This window comes from Aethalodelphis obliquidens, unplaced genomic scaffold (assembly GCF_003676395.1).
Source record: "Aethalodelphis obliquidens isolate GAN/ISIS:26980383/991018 unplaced genomic scaffold, ASM367639v1 scaffold9, whole genome shotgun sequence".
Lineage (NCBI taxonomy): Eukaryota > Metazoa > Chordata > Mammalia > Artiodactyla > Delphinidae > Aethalodelphis > Aethalodelphis obliquidens.
This window is the reverse complement of record NW_020837953.1, coordinates 6949554-6971301: the sequence shown is the minus strand read 5'-3', so window position 1 is coordinate 6971301 and position 21748 is coordinate 6949554. Positions and strand designations below refer to the sequence as shown.

Below are 21748 nucleotides of genomic sequence, written 5' to 3'. Positions count from 1 at the left end.
TTTTAGTTTTGTGAGGAACCTCCATACTGTTTTCCATAGTGGCTGTACCAATTTACATTCCCACCAACAGTGCAGGAGGGTTCCCTTTTCTCCACACCCTCTCCAGAATTTATTATTTGTAGACTTTTTAATGATGGCCATTCTGACCAGTGTGAGGTGATACCTCATTGTAGTTTTGATTTGCATTTCTCTGATAATTAGTGATGCTGAGCATCTTTTCATATGCCTATTGGCCATTTGTATGTCTTCTTTGGAGAAATGCTTATTTAGATCTTCTGCCCAGTTTTTGATTGGGTTGTTTGTTTTTTTTGTTATTGAGTTGTTTGTATATTTTGGAAACTTAGCTACTGTCCGTTGCATCATTTGCAAGTATTTTTTCCCAGTCCATAGGTTGTCTTTTCGTTTTGTTTATGGTTTCTTTTGCTGTGCAAAAGCTTAGAAATTTTATTAGGTCCCATTTGTTTATTTTTACTTTTATTCCTATTGCCTTGGGAGACTGACCTAAGAAAACACTGCTACAATTTATGTCAGAGAATGTTTTGTCTATGTTCTCTTCTAGTAGTTTTAAGGTGTCCAATAAATGACCTCGTGATAAAATCAAACTAGTCTTTAACTTTTGTGATTTAAATAAGAATGATATTATGGGAAAAACTATTTTAAAATGTGATTTTGGAGCACCCCTGCTTTCCATTTTTATTTGCTCATCTAGAAAGCTGTCTTTATTTGAAGACGCTACCGATGGGGATATTGCCACTAATGTATATAAAATGTGATATGTGCAGGGTATGGAAGCACATATAAAGACACTACTGATGTCTGGACTGTGTGTCTGCTGGCATCAAACATGCTATGTGGCCCCAACACTACTTGGAAATGCCACTTTTAGGCAAGGGCTTATGATGACATGTTGCCAATATGAAGCCTAATTAATGAACGCACAATTGTGGCAGAATGATTTCCATCTGTGTCTACAATGTTATGTCATCTGGAAAACACGTGTTCATGCATTATTTCAATGGGGCTCTCAATTTAAATCTGTTGAGGATGCTCAAATGCAGCAGATTAATCCCAACAGATTTCTCATTCTCATTCTGGTACAAGTCCAAGGATGGCAATACCCATGCCTAAGAATCAGCGAAAATCTGGAGCAAAATAAATTAAACTATAAAAAGAGCTCGGTGCAGGACTCAGTGATGGCAGTGCAGTCTGCTCAATAACCTTGGGTTACACTCCTGTACATAAATCCTGAAAAGACAAAATCTCTAATTTGAAAAGATACATGAACCCCAATGTTCACTGCAGCACTGTTTACAACAGCCAAGACATGGAAACAACCCAAGTGCCCATCAACTGATGACTGGTTTAAGAAGATGTGATGTGTATGTGTGTGTGTATATATATATATATATATATATATATACATACACATATACACACACACACACACACACACACACACACACAATGGAATATTACTCAGCCATAAAAAGAATGAAATATTGCCATTTGCAACAACATACATGGACCTAGAGAATATTATGCTTCGTGAAGTTAGACAAAGACAAATATTATATGGTATCATTTATATGTGGAATCTAAAAAATAATACAAATGAATCTATATATAAAACAGAAACAGACTCACAGACATAGAAAACAAACTTATGGTTACCAGGGGAAAGGCATGGGTGGGGAGGATAAATTAGGAGTATGGGATTAACATACAAACTACTATATATACAACAGATGATAAGCAACAAGGATTAACTGTACAGCACAGGGAACTATATTCAATATCTTATAATAACCTATAATCGAAAATAATCTGAAACAAAATACATAACTGAATCACTTTGTTGTACACCTGAAACTAACACAATATTATAAATCAACTATACTTCAATTAAAAAAAAAATAACCTTGGGTTAGCATGCAGTCACTCTGATCATTTGTTGGCCAACGTACTAAATCGGGAAGCTGAAGTTGCAAACCACTAAGGTTCCTTCTAACATTGAGAACCTTTGCTTTCCAAGGGTCTACTGACAGATGAATAGATAAGCAAAATATAGTATACATATATCTATACTATGGAGTATTATTCAGCCTTAAAAAGAAACGGAATTCTGATACATGCTACGATGTGGATACACCTTGAAGACATCATGATAAGTGAAATAAGCCAGTCATAAAAGGACAAATACTCTATGATTCCATTTATGTGAGGTACCTACGATAGTCAAATTCATGAAGATAAAAAGTAGAACGACGGTTGCCAGGGGCTGGAGGGAGGAGGAATGGAGAGTTACTGTTTAATGGGTACAGAGTTTCAGTTCTGGAAGATGAAAGAAGTTCTGGAGCCTGATGGAGGTGATGGCTGCACTAACAATGTGAGTGTATTTAATGCCACTGAACTGCACCTAAAAATGGCTAAAATGGTGAATTTCATGTTATGTATATTTTAGCACAATTAAAAGAAAAAAGAACCTCTGCCTTGAAGTCAGTCAGCCTGTGATCAAGTCCTAGCTCTGACGGCAGGCATGTCACTTAAACCACCTTTGACATGGGACTAATACCAGTACTTAACCTCATAAAGTTGTTGAAAAGGTTAAATGAGAATACAGGCGAAGTATTTAGCATAGTGCCTGGGTTCGTAAGTGTAATTAGCTGTTATATGACTTTGTCTCTTGAGACACAATTTTGAAAGTGGGGACCTAGAAGCCGACACAGTTGGTAGTTAACTAAAGGTCTCCTGAGTGAAGGTTCATCAACTTTTTGTTGTCGAGGCCCCTAAATCTGCCTTGGACTCCTGCCCTTCCTGCATAAAGCCTGGTGGTTTAGCTTTTTTTTTTTCTTTGGATTACATACGATCTGTTACCTTTAACACTCCCCCTCCACATCTCTCGGAGATCATTTGAATAGTTGTCTGTACCATCCAAGCAAGCATGCCCTGACTGGGTCAGATTTTCTAGGCACTAAATCAAGGCAGATTTTTTTCCTCTGGTCATATTTGACTTGTAACTAAAACACCATTTCCTCATTGCATTTTGAGTCAATACTTACTTCTGAGCAAGAGTTACAAGAAATTTGACACACTGGTAGCAGCGACTGCTGTCCACGTGATTACTGTGGTGCATCAGAGCTGAAGGAACAGAAGAGGAAATTTTAACAATAAAGCACTAAACTGAAAGTGGGTCCAAGTGATGACAGCTCTCTTGTTCTGAAAATTTACAACCAACTATTTTGATAAGCAGATAAGAAACTTAACAAAAACATGGTGGTGCTGACTCAACAGGAGTCCCTAAATTCTAATGGGTAGAAACACTAAGTAGTATTCAAGAAACACACAGGGTGGTGAAAGTTTGACTTTTACAAGAACTGAAAGGAACTAAAATTTATAATGGCTTACAATTCACCTAGAGACCTTCAAAGTTCTCCATCCACCACACTCCTGACAGAGAGTGGTTAGAATACTTTAACTGTGATAAATGGATATGTATGGTAATTGTTCAGTTCAACAAGTATTTTCTGCTCTTTGCTTTTAGCATTTAGAGATAAATTACAGCTGATCCTTAAACAACATGGGTTTGAACTGTGCAGGTCCACTTATATATGATTTTTTTCAAGAAATACATATAGTACTACACAATTTGTGGTTGGTTGAACACTCAGATGCAGAACTGTGGATACGAAGGGTGGACTCTGGAACTTGAGCGTCTGTGGGGTTTGGTATCCAAGGTGGGTCCTGGAACCAATGCCCTGCGGGTACCCAGGGATGACTGTAATGCCTGGTCCCTGCTCTTGAGCAGTGTGTCCTCTGTAAGTTCCAGAGAGCCCGGGGACTGCCCTGAGCAGAGTACACCATTCCAAAGGGGGTGGCCTAGAATGCTGTAGCTACAGAACCTTTTTAGCATAAATTTCCTTTCTGCAATAAGGAGAGATCCTAAAACTTCTCTTAATACATAGCAAAATCTAAAATGACTCAAGTTAACTGGAAACACAGGTGGATGGTGGGAGTTGGATAAGACTATTTTTAACTAATCTTTTCCTAAGAAATAGCTCATTAAAGCCACTTTAGCCTTCTGGAAAAGAAAACTCTGTCAAAAAACTTTTATGAATAGACAATAGAAATTTGGGTGCATTCATACCACAGGTAAAAAAAAAAAAAAAGAATTACATTTCATGAGCTTGACAATATCCTGCGTCTAAGGTTTTAGTTTTTTCCTCCTCAATGGCTACGGAGTGGGATGAATGATTTCTTGCTTAAGTGGACAAACTTTAGCTTGTTGAAGAAAGTCACAGCACCCCCAAATCTTACCTGACCCAGTAAAAGGACCTCAAACTGTGTCTTACTAAAAGTAGGAGAGTGTCCAGGGCGATAAGATCCTCTGGCTCTAATTCTCCTGACTAGAATGAGGGAGCCTAACAGCCCTGACCAGGCTTCTCGTGGCTTCCTCACTGATCCACGCCAGGCAGAGAGCGCGGGGGGCAGGACCCCAGGGAGGGGAGGCTGGCTGGAACGATGAGCTCTCCGCGCGTTTACTGCAGACACTTCTTCCTAAGGCAGCCATACTTGCCTAGTAATCCATTTTCTGTCTCAAACACAAATTTGACTCGCTCCACTTGTATGGGATCCTCAATGACCTGGGAGAAGCAGGAAACAAAGGCTGGTAAATGAAGGAAGGAACTTGTGTTACAGCCACTGGTGCCTTTAAAACAAAATAATTCAAGAGATTATATAGTTTCTAACATAAAACCAAATACAAACAAATATCAAGTCATTGCTGTATTTCTCAACAATATATTAAATTTTAAACGAAACATGAAAAACTATTACGTAAGTAATATTTGAAGATACACTTATTTTCTAATACATGTTCTTACCAATAACATCTAGAGTTCTCTGTGAGCTATATGGACGCATATTTCATGATCCCAAGGACAAGAGGTTTATGGTTTACAAAAAATGTGTCAAAGTTTTGATGTAACACACGCTCTGCAAGTTGACGTGGAGGTTTACGCCACGCCAAACGGGCTGGATCTACATCTTACTCTCACTGTACTTCTAATGCCCGGGCACTGAACCGTGCGTGGTGCAGTAAACCAAACGGGTCTGCTGTTGAGCAGATGAACAATACGCAGTCCCACCCCAAGGAGCAACAATCTTCCAAAAGCACTAGGACCAGAAGGCGGTAAAGACCAGAAAGACAGACTTCTTAGAAATGGCACCCACGAGGTACTGCCATATTCAAAAGTGTTTATTAAATGCCTACCCTGTGCCAAGGCCTAAGGGACCTAAAGGGAACCCAGGCCCCCCCCCCCCCGCCCCTCTTTAAAAAGCCCCTGGGCTAGTCTCTCAATGGCTCACGGTCAGTCACCAAATTCTACTGATTCTCTTTCTAAACACCTACTGTTCTGGCCTTTGCTCCCTCTACTCCTGTCTCTCCTTAGTACAAGCCTTGTTATTTCACATTCAGATTACTGCCACAGACTCCTATGTGGTCTTCCAATTCCAACCTTGCTTCCTTCTTTAGTTCATCCTTCAAGACAACTGCCGGAGGAATCTTTCTAAGAAATAAATCAGGTCACATTGCTTTCCTGCTTCAAACCCTCCCATCACTGACGGCAGAAGTTGCTAACTTAAATGTCTACAGAGCCCAAGATGATAAGACACGAGCCACGCGGCAGACAAGAGGAGTGGTGAGGACACTGGGGAACGGGAGACCACAAGCCTCATCGAGGGGGTGTGCCACTGCTGTTCTAGGTGATGGGGCGTGGAGGAAACGGAGCCAGTGTGGCCAGACTACCTGATTCCTCAAGACAGGCTGGGATCCAGAAAGTAAAAAACAAGACAATTTGCGCCAACTTAAATAGACATGTAGGTGGAACTTGGCCACCACAGTGCCACCGACCTACAGGGAAAAGTCTACACGCACTGGTACCTGAAGCCTTTCCTGGTCTGGTTTGGGCTTCTTCCCCAAGCCATACGAGTTCCCACTCCTTCTAGCTCTACCTCTACAATTCACTGAGCAAACCAGGGGTTTGGTGGAGAGCATGGGATCCAGGGCCAGTCGCTTGGCTCAGATCCTGGCTCTGTCACTTCCTGAACAATGGCCTTGGGCAGCTCACTCCACCTCTCTAAGTTCAGCTTCTAATAAAACTATATTTCACTGATTACAACTGAATTTTAGCCCCTGCTTTTCATATTTCTGAAATTGGGATGTACCCTACGGTGGATTACGTTTCAGTTTTTTGGCTCATGAAGATATCTTCAGTGGTACACAGTCAGTGGTGTCTCAGATTCGAGTGAACTGTAGAGCCAGCCGTTCACCTCTGCCGGTCACAGGGTCACACAAGATCACATCTGAGCTGATCACAGTTTCCTGTCCATGGTGAGGCCTTTGCTCTCTGTACTGTGATCGCCTGTGTACTTGTCTGGCTCCCTCACTAAACTGCAAGTGCCTATGAGGCAGTTTATTATCGCTCACTTCTAAGTCAGTAATGCATGAAAAATGGCTGACATGAAGAGGACGCAGTGAGTACAGACCAAAGGAAAGCAAAGGCAACACAAGGACACACAGTGTTTATTCATGAACACATGCTGACTAGTAAATACCTAAATGCAAGTGAATTAGAACATTTATGACTTACCAACATCTCATGAAGCAGTTGGAACGTATTCTTTAACTCATGGGGTGGAGCTGTTTCTAGTTGGTTCTGAAATATTTTTTAAAAGCATAAAGATTCCAGTAAGTCTTCAGTGGAAAGCACACTGGAGTGGCAACCAACAGTGCTGGATTCCAGCCCTGGTTCCACCACCTCCTGGCTGATATTGGGCAAGTCGTTCCCTTCTCTGCAGCTCAGTTCCCCAAATGCTAAATCTGGGGACTGAAACAAACAACCTCTATGGTCCTCCCACCTGTAACCCTCCTTGATCTTTTACTATGAAATTAGGAAGGAGACAGGAAAAAAAGCAGAAAGGAAGGGAGATAATTTTCAGTCACTAAACAAGCCTAAGTGTATACTTGTATTTCATTTATACACATCCTATTTTGTTGAACATGCTGGAGTAGCTATGAGAATGCAGATGAGAGCGTTCTGAGATCAGCATGCTATGAGTGAAATATATAACAAAATTCAGCGTAGGAAGTGGAAAAATCTACCAAGATACACTAAGTGAAGAAAGCAAGGTTCAGAAAACTCACACTCCTGTGCATTTTAGTAACCTTATACATATGTGTAGTAGGAAAGGATACTGCATTACAACACCGCACTTGCAAGGTGCCAGGTACGGTACTAAGTAAGTGAATGAGGCCTGGAAAGACATACATAACGTGACAATACTGATCCGTGGGGCAGGGTGGAGAGGGGATGAGCCTGGCTGGTGGTGGTCAAGGTGGACTTTGGCCTTGTTTGCACGTTTTAGTTTTTCACCAAGAGAATGCAGTTATATGTCATCCATGTAATTAAAAATTAAAGATTAAAAACAAATAAAAATGCTAGGTGTAGGCTTAAAGGTTTTTCTCATAATCCCCAGCAAGGTAGTAAACAATATGGTTAAGAGCACAGCCCTGGAACCACCCTGCTGATGTTCAAACTCCCACTCTGCTACTTACTGGTTGTGTGACCCTGTGCCTCAGTTTCTTCAATTGCAGAATGGTGATAAAAACATATCTACCTCAAAGGACTTACGGATTTGAGAATTAAGTGAGTTAAACAGGTAATATTCTTGGAACAGTGCTTGGCATCCAATAAGTGCGACATAAATAATTACTACACACTGATCAGAGCTTCATAAATGAACTGCATACATTACTATTTCAGAAGGTGACAAAAATCAATCTACTTTTGATATTTTAGATGCTGCCTGGGGAAATAATCTAAACCTGTAAAACCATTTTACACAATAATGGTCACCACAGCATTATCATTAACTGTAAAATATTATTCTTAATAGTTAAGAATTGAACCCAATGCAAATGTGCATCACTAGGAAGGGAATGGCTAAGTAAACTATGATACATGAGAGAATGAAATATACTCAGATAACTTTTAATGATATGGAAAATACTTATAAATGTCAAGTGAAAAAAAGGACACAAAATCATAAAGACAATAAAATCCCAATTATGTTAAAATACATGCATAGAAAATAAAAGGGAAATGTATGAGAATATTATAAACGGTCAGATTTTGAGTTCTTTTTTATTCTTCATTTTAAAAAAAACCCAGTAAGTATATACTATTTTTATGATTAGGAAAAACAATTAAGATTATTAAAAGAAACATAGTGCCTGGGAGCCAAAGGAATGCTTTCCTAGTGTCTCACCCACAGGCTCTCAGGCTATCACCGGGTTTCCTGAGGTCCTACCTTAATGAAATGCAGCATGGTGAAGGAGAAATGCTCGTTACAGAAACAGCAGTACACCACCATCTCAATGAGCGCCAGCAGTGAGCCTGTCAGCTCTCGCAGAGCAAACATCACCTAGCGAGAGGGCAGAAGAGGAGTGAGCCTTTCTGCTGTCACAGGTTACTGTTGATACGCTGCTTCTGACTTTCACTGAAATCTGCTCAGATTTATGATCACCAACATTGCCTCAAAACAGTCTGAGTCTGTCTGAGAGTTAACACAAGTTGTGCAAATGTGCACCTTTCTCTCGGGAGTCACCTTCATCAGATTTTTAAAGGTAAATCTCCTCCTCCCCCATTAAAATAACCACCGATAGATCCAAAAAATACACAATATTAAGCTTAAAAAAAAAAAAAGGAGATATATAGCACAGCACTGTTGATGTAACTAAAAACCAGTATGATTATGTTCACAGTCATATATATGTAAATCAAGTAATGGAAGAAGGACTGGAAGATTACGTTCTCAAGAGGGGGTAGCTCTGGGTGGAAGGGAAAGGGACTCATTGTGGATGGGCCACAATGGGGGTTGTGAGCAGCCCACTTCCATACTCCTGAGGTTGAAAAACCCATGTGCTTCAGAGCTGTAGTGTTCCAGGACCAGGGACACATACAAGAGACTGGGAATAAACTCTCCAATAATAAACTGAACGGCTGTGACTGGGGAGGTGCCATGTACCTAGCTGCTGGGACCTGGAGGGGTAATTAGCTGGGCTGGATCTTGAGGCCCAGTTCTTAGCTGCAGACAGGACTAAGAATATTTAGTCCTTATTTCTTCCTGACACACATACAGGAAATAAAATTATTTGAAATAATCACTTCTCTTAACAATACTCCCCTTCATCAGAGCAACATACAAAATACAACTTATAACAAAAGGCATTTTTCCTCAAAAAGAAGAAAACAGCTAAAACAAAAAGAAAGTGGCTTTAGCAGAATTAAGTACATACCTCTAACAGGTAAGGTTTCCCTTCGGACAAGAACAACAGGGCTTCGACTTCCTCGTGGAGGGGCAGCAGGGGACTCGAGGGGGCAATGCTAATAGGCGGCCGTTGTTTAAATGCACCCGGAGCTTTAGGGGACCAAAGAAAAACCCACTTTACTGGATATTATCACATGAGATCGACTCTACAAGGCAAAGCGATCCCCTCAAGATTCAGACATGCAACCGCTGAGCACCTACAACTGTTCCCTCACAGACATGAGATGGGAGAAAACACTTACCCCTCTCTTTCAATGTATGCCCAGGATGTAGGTGTAAGACCTCTAGACTCCTGGTGATTTCACCCAAGACAATCTTCCAAAGAAGTTAAAATATACAAAGTGCATGGAAAAAAAAAAAAGCCCAAAGTGCCTCTGAAGAGACCCTGGACAAGGCACTTCTGTTGCTCAATGGCCAACACCACCTGTGCTGTGCAGAATCAACCCACGTGGAAGGGGTTACCCCACATGCTAGAAAAGCAAGGACTCTCACTCTCATTTTCTTTTGCAAACCTTTCTCACTCATGAACGCAGTAGCTTTGCCTCTGTAGATGGGCGAGTCAGAGTTTAGGAAGCATACTCTAGCTCACGACCGTCTGAATGCTCTCCCACGTCCCTTCAGACAGCCAACGGCATTTCCAGGTCAGAGGGATGCCCTGTGCTTTTTATCTAGTTTCCTGGTCAGATGACATGAAAACCCTACCACAGGCTCGGAGGTCAGAGGCTTGCATTCCACACTGGCTGCCACGCCCCTGACTAGCGGTGAGACTTTCAGGGGCTACTAGACCTCTCCCTATCTCAGCTTCTGCACACACAGGAGGGGAACTGCCCTCACAGGTTTGCTGAGAGGATTCAACACAACAAACTGCGAGCCCCATGGAAAGGCACAGCACACAGTAAACACTGACTACTTCTCAGCTGCTTTCCTGTATTATCACTGTTACCGTTGCTGTCATGACAAGGCCTAGAAGCAGTGCAGAAACGTACCTTTAACCCTAGTGTGTTGGTAAATACTTCTATGTCCCACCCCAAAGAAATGACTGGCTTGCTCTCGTGACAAACTAGTAAAATAAGGTGAAGTTTAACGTGGACTGAAACAAAAAACTTTAAGTGTCCCTCAATTAGCCAAATGAGAACCAAGTAACACCCATTTAACTGCCAACGTTGTTACTCTCCACATGTTACACGTGTTACTGACAAACTCACCATCTCTCTGTTTTCCTGATGTATTAAAGACAGGTTAAAGCTTACCAACGTTTCTTTGGGAAGAGACATCTGAGTGCAAGATAAGCAATGCCACTGTGTTGTGAAGGTTCCCAAATTCTCGTGCTTGTGCCGAACTCCATCGACGTATCTGTTGTCAGAGAAAATAAAGTGGATGTTAGTGCTCTGGTTAGAAGGGTGTGTGCGGGTTCCTGATACTTTGAGCCACATTCTTTCTCAATGTGTGACAGTAGGACAGGTCAAAGTCCAAAAAAGTCATGGGTTTTAAGCCAGCTTAGGAGTGGCTTAACGTAGATGTATATTAACTCGTATTCTAAAACAAATCCATTTATGTATTCAATTCAGGTACTGAGAGCTCACCCTGTGCGAGGTAATTTTCCTACACCCAGTATAGTGGGGAAAGCCCGTGAGGCTGGAGGTCTGCAGGCCTGGCTCTCCTCTGCCACTTGCTGCACCACACGGATGTGGGCGAGTTCTCTACCTGACTTCTTTGTGTAAAGACAGAGATAACCTACCTGTTCCGCCCACTTCGTGGTTGTGAGGACCAAATGAAACATGAAAGGTAGAATGTTTTCAAACTCGTGTGCTCCATAAATGCAAAACAATATTAATCATACAACGTAACACCATTAATTAAATCTTATTTAAATTACAATGAATTTAAATCAATCGCCAGTGTCAGTGCAGTCCCTGATAAGGAAAAGCTCGAAGTGAAAAACAGATACTGTAAATCTCAACACAACATCAACACACAGAGCATGTCAGCATTTGTTTCTTTAACACTAGAGTCACAGCGGCAAGGTGGTGTGAGAGGAAGCTGAGAGGAGGCCTAAGTAGCAAGTCTGTCTCCCTGAATAAAGAAAGGAAAGCTTCCCTAGGCAATGCATCACACACACGGGAAACCAGAGCTTTAGCCCTGTGGCCTTGTCAAGGTTGTCACAAGTCACAACTCTTCTGAGCTGTAATTCTTGCCTGAGAATGGGGAGGAAACTGCCTGTTTTACTGAATTGTGAGTTTCAGAGGTACAGCATGAAAAGTAACCAGTTCCATAAACAGTATTTATCATTACAGCATGTTCACATTTTGTGTATTTTAAATCTATCAAACAGAAGAAATACAATGATTGGAGAAACACACCAATATAGGAACTCCAAACAGGAGACTCATTTTTTGATATATCTGACCCTACTATCACAAAACCACTTCCCTTTCATTTTCTGAATATGAGTATTACATCTGCAGCAACATCGTTCAGCGTGTAATGGTTCAACTTCACATCTGAATCCTGGCCTGTGACCAGCATCCCGTGTAAGCACGTCCGCCAACACAGCCTGCTCACAGCCCCAGAGAGCAAGTGGAGGACCCAATGCCACTATTTCTTGAATGCTTTCGAATCCCCCAGGCAGAACCCATCTTTCCTCCTAGGTCACTCAGCACTTTGCATTTTGAGTGATATCCTAGTTAGTCATTCCCATTGGTTACAGCATTTAGAATAAATTCTATGAGGAGGCTGTAAAAATAACTGAACTCCAAAGAATTTTAAAGGCTATGCAGTACTTATACCTGGACTCTGATGAAATTAATATTTATTCCCTACAAAGAGAAACACTGCGGCTTCCAAAACTGTGGCCACTTCGCTGGGATATATCAAAGTAGGCATTACCTGACTGTTCTGCCGGTTGGCCCCCAGGAGAAAGCTGATCATGTGTCGCAGAGCTGAATGCTTCAGAAGAAGATCTCCGGCCCTAATTCCTTGCTGTCACGAGATATTGAGAATGACAAATTATATTCCTATCCAGACAGAGATCTATTCCAAAAATACAGTTAAATGAGAAGTTTTCAGGGGTCAGTAAGTTTTTAAATGGTATAATTTACATAGAGAAAGTACTTGTTAAAAATCTAACAGCCCTGCAGTGCTGCACAATGGCCCCTAGTTTCAATGCAGACTTCTACTCCAACAGTAAGTAACGATCCCTACGTACACTGGAATTCTTGCAAGTAATATAATTGCACGAATTAAGATTTTTAAGAAGAAACACTCATAAAACCATATCATATAAATCCTATATTGACCAGTCTGAATTTTTTGCACATATAAAATTCCTTTAGACTATCAATCTGCTATATTAGGAAAAAAATCATTTACCTTTTGTACAAAAGTGTTGAACAGGAAAAAGTACTGAGCACAGTTTTTACAATTTTCAGGAACATCTTTATCCAACAGAGCAAGTAGTACCTCCAGTAACTGATGAAGGCTCTTTAACTGATTAGAGGAAAGATGAAATTACATAAAGAAAAAGAGTATAAGACAGACATTTGTAACAGGATTAATCTGAAGTAAATCACCATAAGAACAAAAGGAAAGTTTCATTGATACAATCCAGTCTCAGATTCAGATGGATTTATGCTTTGGAGAGCAAAAACAGAATTATCAATTTGATCTTCCAGGGAAGACTGGTGGAACTGTAGAAATAATTAAAAGAAAAGCCTAGTTTTGTTTCCTAGCTTTCAAACTCAAGGGCACGGTTCTACTGCCTAATCGTCACATTTTCTGCAGAGCCCATTTCTTTCTGTCTCTTAAAAGGCTGGGGGTTTAGAGGTAACATATTTCTGAATCCCTCCCTCCACTATGCTACTTCTTCACATAATCACAGATGCAAAGAATAAAAAACACAGACACAGGCATAGGGGCTAGAAATCAAGCCAATGGAGCAAATGGAGAGCAACAGCCTGACAGAATGACAACGGTAATATCAACTCAACTGTGAACTTACTTGAAAGCCCGCTGACGCCTCATGGAAAGCTTTGAAAAACATTTTATTTGTTTAGAAACCATTTTGGTCATCACATTGCTTCTTCTTTCCCTCCCACCCCAACTGTTTTTGGACAAGTCCCTAGAAATTCATGTGTGATCTGAGAATTAAGACCAGCCTTACTACTCTTTATCAGTTCATTTCCTCTAAAGATGGTTCTCACAGACTTGCGAAATATTCCCATCCATCCTGTCACACTCGTTATATACAGTAAAATCTACCATTTATGTAGCACTTCATTTCAAAGTACTTTACAATATAAAGTGGGTAGCAAGAGGTACCATTTCCATTATGGGGTAAAATTAGACATAAAATACATCAGCTGGATATCAAGTAGAATTTACTGAGGCAAATGGTTTATGTCCTCCACCACTCCCTTCCCTTTCTCCCCACTGCAGCCCTGACTTTAGAGGTTGGTGGGATGATGCTCTATGGCCTGACCCCATCTGTAGGGAGACTACACTAAGTCTGCCTTTATCCTTTGTCCGGGTTTGTACATGGGAGGAAGGAGGAGAGTAAGAAGGTCCTTATGTTAAATATCAGAAAACTTCCACAGGGGTACTTCAGGGCAACGGTATCCAAACTGTCCTAGGCTGCTCCCAATGACCTATTTTTAAATATTCTGCAACCAGGTAAGGTTTTGCCAAAAATGGTTCTGCTGTTTAAGCTGATCGAAAGCCAATGCCTTAGAGTAAACCTCCACTTCCTTAGGATCCCTGGAACTGAGAGAGACAGTCTTCCTCTAGGTCCTCCCTGAAGAGTGTATTTGACCTCCTTCTCCATCCTGGATTGAGCGGAGCTCCTGAGCATGTCTGGTCTAACGGTGCACCCCGGCTCAGGACTGCTGAAGGAACTAAGTGCCTGGGTGCCAGGCACTGGGTGTGGATCAAGGGCCTCTTTAAAGGATTGAACAGTAAAGCCAACATCTGAATCTGAAGCAGCAATTCCTAGAATTTGCCTTCAGTTCGTTGAGACACTGCCTCCAGCCAATTTATAAGGAGTTTATAAGGAGCCAATTCGTTCTCAAAACAACATTTTTCAAAGTTTTCCATGTAGTGTCAGCTGTTTGAAACAGCAAACTTGGGAAGTAACTGCTGTATTTGCTAGGATTTCATAACAGACTGAATAATCAGACTCATGTCATTTATGTCCCTAAGACTTAAAATTTGGGGGGACTGAGGATGGTAATAAATACCATGGTTTGTTTTAGCATGTGTGGCATTGTGAACCAGAAGAAAATATGTTACAGAAAACATGGTTAAGAAGAAGAAGAAATTCAGAGGAAAAGGAACAAGGATTAGGGAATAACGGAGATCAAAGAAGGAACTGTTGTGGCCAATGCCCCTGGATGGACGGCACTATTTGGTCTGGCTGCCAGATGAAGGTTCGGATCATGAAAATAACTTAGGAGGGAAGAGACAAAGCCAGGGGTGGCTCAAAATGACTGTCGGTCTAGACTAGAGACTCTAGACTCAGGTTGGTCTTAATGCAGAGAGATCGAACACAAACTCTCAAGAGAAGACTCTGAGAAGGAAGTGCTCTAGACAGAAAAGCCTGACACAGACCAAAGCAGATCTGAATTCCTAGCCTACCCTGACATCTGGGATCTGAGGAGAGGAGGACAGAATGCCTTCTAGCCTGGCATTTATCAGGAAGTCAGTGCACAGAACGTGTATTTTATGTGGATAATTACCAGACTCTAATCCTAGGCTTTCTTTCTTATTATGTGCACTTTAAAACATTTGGTAAAAACAGAATGTGTAAATAACATTTAGAAAACAAGACTGACCTTATCCTGATAAAGCAAGGCACTGTCTAGGGTTTTCTCCAGGATGGTGGCCACAGCGACACGTACTTCTCTCACATTGCACTCCAACAAGAAAATCCTAACATAGAGAGAAACGTGGTGTGAAAAAGCAAGATAGATTTCTATAACCCAACCTTCCCAACATGGTCCCACCTACTGTCCAAGAAAAAAATTACTCGAGGATGTCAGTTCAAGTCTCCTGAGAGCGTCAGCACACACAGGCCCTTGTGAGGGAGGAAGGAGGAGAAAAAGGAAAACAAGACCCTTGAACACAGAAAGTGGATTTTTTCCTGTTTCTTCTTCCTTTCTTCCCCTAAGATGAGTATCTGTATAAATGTAAATTCAGACTTCAAGAGATATACAAGCAAAGAACCTAAAATTTTATAAGTTCTGTTCACTCAGGAGTAGTTCTCCCTGGCACCCCTTCAATGTCTCAGAATAAGACACAAGTTCAAAGTTCTGAGTCAACACAGCACCTCCCAATCCCCCTGTGCACCTGGTGTTTCCATCCTTTCACTTTCCTCTCCTCTTCCCTCCCAACGTTTACTTATTACTCAGTCCTCCCAGAAGCATGTGAGGCTGAAAAGGTCCTGCTTCCTTCCTTTCTTCTTCTTCTATGATGATGATGATGATGACGATGACAGCAGTTTTAAGGTTTATCAGCCACGTCCATCATATTTGGCACACCCAGTGTTACACTGGGATACTACACTGCCCGCTGCAAAGGCACGACCCAATCCAATCCTCCACACCACCAGGGCGGTAGAGGCAGCAGCCTCAGATGTGGCGGAGGGCACGGTCAGGCAGAAACACCTGCTCCCTGGCGCCGGGCAGTGGTGGTAACTACCTGAGAGCAACTAGGTAACTGCATGCTTCCCCACAGTCAGCTTTTCTTTCTCTGTTTCACACACACACCCTGACATGACAACCCATGTTATAATCAGCACAGTGAAAACTTACCTATCGTTTCTAATATCTCTTAACAGAAAAGTCTCATTGTTCCATGAGCAAGATTTAATATAACAGAATTTTGATGACCCAAGGCAAAGCTGTCCTGAGGCATTCTTTCAGGTCACAGCAGTGAAAGCTGCTCTGGTCCCTGTCTGAGGGCAGCATTTGCTGACAGCCCTGCCCTCCTTCTCCCCACAGGAAGATGACAGTGGAGTTTTCTGAAGCCACTTCACTTCTGCTCATTGCACGTAACTGTCAATGCTCAGCATTAGCTACCTAATGTGAACCTGACACAAGGCTCTGTTCAACACCCACTAAGATTCTAAGTGGCAACTCCAGGCACGTTTAAAAGATAACAAGTACTCTTGCAATATTTTGCTCTAGATGTCTGATCAGATTTAGGTACAATTCTTCTGGAAAGAATATCTACAGGGGGTGCTCCACATTTCCTATCACAGACATTAGGAAGCATCGTGAGAATGCAAACCCAGAATATGGGCACTTCTACAGGACTAATGACCTGTCTCACGCCAGTTAAATGGCATGACAGAAAAGGTGGTGGGGAAACGGAACAATTACAGATTAAAAGAACCTTAAGAAACATACAAACCAAATGGAGACCAAATGGAGCTCATTTGGAGCCTCATTTGTACAAATTCAATGGTAAAATAACACTTTTGAGACATCTGGGGAAATCTGAACATGGACTGGGTACAGGATGATAGGAAGGAATTACTATCATTTTTGTTTAGAGTGATGATGGTAAAGCACTTACTTTTTTTTTTTAAACTTAACCTGTTAGAGATACATGCTGAAAAATTTATAGTGAAATTATATGATGTCTGAAATTTACTTTAAAATATTTCAGAGGATAAAAGAAAAGTATGCATGTGAGCGTGTGTGGGAATTGGGATAAGCAAACAAGACTGGCCAAACGCTGACAACTCAAGCTGGGGATGGGTACAGGAGAGGGTTCGTTATTCTGTCGACTTTAGAGTATGTTTAAAAATTTCCACAATATAAAAAAAATTTTTAAGATGTAAAGTACCCTTCATGTTAGTAGTTTTAATTGCTTTAGATCAATTTGCAAGCATTATTTGCTAATTTAATTTTTTACACTTATAATTACATTTAAAAATTGTCCCCTGAAAGGACTACAGAGGGGCTAATCTGAGAGACAACAGCCTCTTCACATGCACAGTTACTGAGGTATTAGTACAGTGTATGTTTATTTTTTAGTTGTAACAACGACAACTTAAGCTATCTTAAAAGTTCTAAAGAAATAAGTAATTAGAGAAAGAAGAATATTAATTCGATAATGATGAGTAATTGGGCTTTATAAAGAAAGACACAAAATATAATAAACTTTACCAGGAACATTTAGGTTAGGTAATTCACTAGATTCTTTACCATTAGGAATTCAAAGAAACCAAATCATACTACCAAAGGAAGTTACTGTAAATAGAGCTGCAATGAACATTTTGGTACATGACTCTTTTTGAATTATGGTTTTCTCAGGGTATATGTCCAGTAGTGGGATTGCTGGGTCATACGGTAGTTCTATTTATAGTTTTTTAAGGAACCTCCATACTGTTCTCCATAGTGGCTGTATCAATTTACATTCCCACCAACAGTGCAAGAGGGTTCCCTTTTCTCCACACCCTCTCCAGCATTTATTGTTTCTAGATTTTTTGATGATGGCCACTCTGACCGGTGTGAGATGATATGTCATTGTAGTTTTGATCTGCATTTCTCTAATGATTAATGATGTTGAGCATTCTTTCATGTGTTTGTTGGCAATCTGGATATCTTCTTTGGAGAAATGTCTATTTAGTCTTCTGCCCATTTTTGGATTGGGTTGTTTGTTGTTTTGTTATTGAGCTGCATGAGCTGCTTGTAAATTTTGGAGATTAATCCTTTGTCAGTTACTTTATTTGCAAATATTTTCATTGAAGCTCTATGTACAATAGCCAGGACATGGAAGCAACCTAAGTGTCCCCTGGACAGAGAAGATGTGGCACATATGTACAATGGAATATTACTCAGCCACAAAAACGAAATTGAGTTATTTGTAGTGAGGTGGATGGACCTAGAGTCTGTCATGCAGAGTGAAGTAAGTCAGAAAGAGAAAAACAAATACTGTATGCTAACACATATATATGGCATCTAAGAAAAAAAAAAAGGTCATGAAGAACCTAGGGGTAAGACAGGAATAAAGACACAGACCTACTAGAGCATGGACTTGAGGATATGGGGAGGGGGAAGGGTAAGCTGTGACAAAGTGAGAGAGTGGCATGGACATATATACACTACCAAACGTAAAATAGAGAGCTAGTGGGAAGCAGCTGCATAGCACAGGGAGATCAGCTAGGTGGTTTGTGACCACCTAGAGGGGTGGGACAGGGAGGGTGGGAAGGAGGGAGATGCAAGAGGGAAGAGATATGGGAACATATGTATAGCTGATTCACTTTGTTGTAGAGCAGAAACTAACACGCCATTGTAAAGCAATTATACTCCAATAAAGATGTTAAAAAAAAAAACAAAAACAGGGCTTCCCTGGTGGCGCAGTGGTTGAGAGTCCGCCTGCCGATGCAGGGGACACGGGTTCGTGCTCCGGTCCGGGAAGATCCCACATGCCGCGGAGCGGCTGGGCCCGTGAGCCATGGCCGCTAAGCCTGCGCGTCCGGAGCCTGTGCTCCGCAACGGGAGAGGCCACAACAGTGAGAGGCCCACGTACCGCAAAAACAAAAAAAAAAAACAAAGGAAGTTACTGAGTTTCTCTGGAGATATTTAAGAGCGAGCCTGCTTGATGGTAAACTAAATATTTTGCCATGTTCCTTTCAAATGGATGATGATTCTATGACGTTCTACTGCTTAACACAATACTCAGGAGTCCTAATGGGAAGATATTATGGAATTAAGCTGGAAAAATGGGTGAAAGGTTATTTTTAATGCAAACTCTAAAGGGACAGGCAAAAACACTTCAAAGAAATGTTTATCTGTTCTCTCTTTATGAACTGTATGAATGTATTCATGCACAAATACGTGAGCACTTAATGCAGGGAACCAAACGGAGTAGCTTCTGCCCGTCAGGAAGCTGAAGTTTAGTGGAGGAGACAGAGCAAACAATAGGGCAGACCTACTTTAAATTGGGTGGCCCTTGCCATCTGATAGATGAGAAGGCGCTTTCTATGCAAAGAGTAGAGGGGAGACTTTCAAATGGAAGGAATAACTAGCAAAAAGGTCTTTAGGCAGGACAAAAAGCTTCGTGTGTTCAAGGAATCAACAATCAGGTGAATGATAAGCCAGGTGGAAAGTGAAACACACAGGCAAAGCCCATACTCAAGTGAGGCCTTTTGTATTACATTATGGCAAAGATTTTGGATTTTATTATAAGTGCAGTGAGAATCCACTGAAGAATTTTTAAGCAGAGAAGTAACACAATCTAATTTGTTTCAAAAGAACCCTTTTGTTGCTGTATGAGGTACACTGGAGGAGGCAGAGGTGGAGATACCAAGCAGGCCAGTGAATGAATGTCTGAAGCTCAGGCCTCAAGATGAAGGGGATACGGGACCAGGAGTTTCAATTAGATCTTAACTTGCCGCCGCACGAGGATCTCCCTGTGGGAAGGGACTTGCATTTCTGAACTCCTTGTTGTCTGTTTTAAGTTGAGAGATACCAGAGCATATTTGCATGCTGACAGAAGTGACCCAATAGAAAACTCTGGAAGGTAAAGATGCCAACTTCCTTGAGAAGCTTTGCTCATGTAGAGAGATTCACTTTGAGAGGAGAGAGGATGCTTCCTCCATTATATCAGGAGGAAAGGAGAAGATGGGAACAGACTGGTTGGTGTGCAGCTTGGGGCGGGGCAGGGGGCTTCACCTGTGCTGGGGTGAAGGCTGAGGCAAGGCCACTGGCTAGCAGTGGGTGAGCCCGCTCGGCACGCCCGAGAGGCGTGGGGCAAGCTGCGGCAGAGGGAGGGGAGCGGCCACTGGGGATAAAGCAGCCTGGCCACTGACAGATCAAGGTGCTCGCTGAGTCCCCCACATCGATGCTGAACTCTCCGAGGATAAGAGAATAAGGAGCAAGGTGTAAACATTCACAGTGATCGGACCTTCTTGAAAAATCCAATTACTTTTGTATTATAGATATGTAGGTAAATATACGATCGTGGTATATTTGCCACACTATCATGCTATCAAAAACTTTTTGAAAAATAATATTTTAGCCAGAATCCAAACACATTAGCAATATTGTGGTCTTACTGTATAACCCAGGACGGCTGATCTTTACCTGCCACCAGACTGTGAGTCCGAGGGAAGAGATTTGTATTTTGGAATCCCCTGAGCAACAGCAGTTGCCTGTGAGTGCCTGGTTACCTGCTTAGAATTGATTCCAACCAGAAAAAGAATTTCAAGTTGAAATAAAGAGTTACGAGAAGCTTCAGCTCTAAATCACTGGAAAAGACACACATTTCTTTTAACTGAAAAATACTGACACTTACTTTATCAATTCTCGTCCTTCAGAACTAATAAAATATTCAACCAGCCACTGACAAGCATCAAAACTTTTTGAAAGTAATGCTTCAATAGTGGCAATCCATTCTTCAGTGTCAACCCTTTAAAAAAGCAAAGACAGCGATGTTAGACAGCCCAGCAAATAACTCCATGGAGTGTCGCTCATTTTTTTTATTTAAAAAAAATTTTTTTTGGGGGGGGCGGGGTGGAGGATAAGTTATGTACTCAATGACTGCTGGACTAACATGGATAGTCAGTTCAAGCCCCATATCTGGATATGACTTTTCCCAATTTCTAAAGACATATAGCATTTACACCACAGTTCTTTTTCTGTTTTGTCCATCTTTCCTACTGAATTAGAAATACCTTAAAAATAGGAACCCATATTTTAATCATCTGGATGTATTAGGTAGTTGCCTTCAACTACCTAAAACAATGTTTTGAATTTAATTTTAAGTGTTTGAATTTATAAATTCAACTTTAATTTAATTAATGCCTTTTGTCACAACAGACTATCAAAATGTGTCACCTCTTACCTGAGTTTTTTCTTTGTCCGTAGATAAGTTTGAAAAAGGAACTGAATGGCAAGCTGTAAGCTCACCTTTGCCATGCAAGGATAGTATGGATGCTTTAATTTAGTCTAAAAGAGAGAGAGAAAAAAGACAGGCTATTTTTCACAGAAGTTTTATAGATTATTATGCATTGTTACGGACTGAATAATGAGATACATATAAAATAAAGTTAAATACTAGTAAGAAAAATCCAGCCAGTTCATAATAGAAAATGTTGCAGTTAAATTTTAAAAAGATTAAGAAAAGATATCTCCTTCATTTCTTTTATGAAGCCTTCTCAAAATAGAGCCTTTAGACCACAGCATGTTAATTAAGCTACCAACAGACTAAGAAAGTCTTCCCCTTACTGGCAAACTGTGATCATGGTGCTCAAGAAAAAGAAGCACTTAGAAGCTGATCTTGAGTCTGGTAACATCTGATTACGAATTGGGAATAATTAATCTCCTCATAGCCCAATATCCGTTTACATCACCTATGG

At 41.1% G+C, this 21748-nt stretch overlaps 1 protein-coding gene across 6 annotated transcripts in view; it reads right to left on the bottom strand.

Annotated features, from left to right (window-relative positions):
* Positions 1–21748, bottom strand: part of USP24 (ubiquitin specific peptidase 24) — a 148155-nt gene that overhangs the window by 4753 nt on the left and 121654 nt on the right. For 5 of the 6 annotated variants that reach the window (XM_027108404.1, XM_027108403.1, XM_027108407.1 and 2 more), the window contains 11 exons: positions 21235–21338; positions 20686–20799; positions 15213–15309; positions 12757–12873; positions 12274–12366; positions 10638–10740; positions 9356–9477; positions 8368–8481; positions 6648–6713; positions 4574–4640; positions 3060–3138 (listed from right to left, as the gene is read on the bottom strand). In XM_027108404.1, the coding sequence (XP_026964205.1) occupies positions 3060–3138; positions 4574–4640; positions 6648–6713; positions 8368–8481; positions 9356–9477; positions 10638–10740; positions 12274–12366; positions 12757–12873; positions 15213–15309; positions 20686–20799; positions 21235–21338 (1076 nt within the window). Of the gene's footprint in view, positions 1–3059; positions 3139–4573; positions 4706–6647; positions 6714–8367; positions 8482–9355; positions 9478–10637; positions 10741–12273; positions 12367–12756; positions 12874–15212; positions 15310–20685; positions 20800–21234; positions 21339–21748 lie in introns of those variants that run through there. The other variant, XM_027108408.1, reaches the window with a different exon arrangement.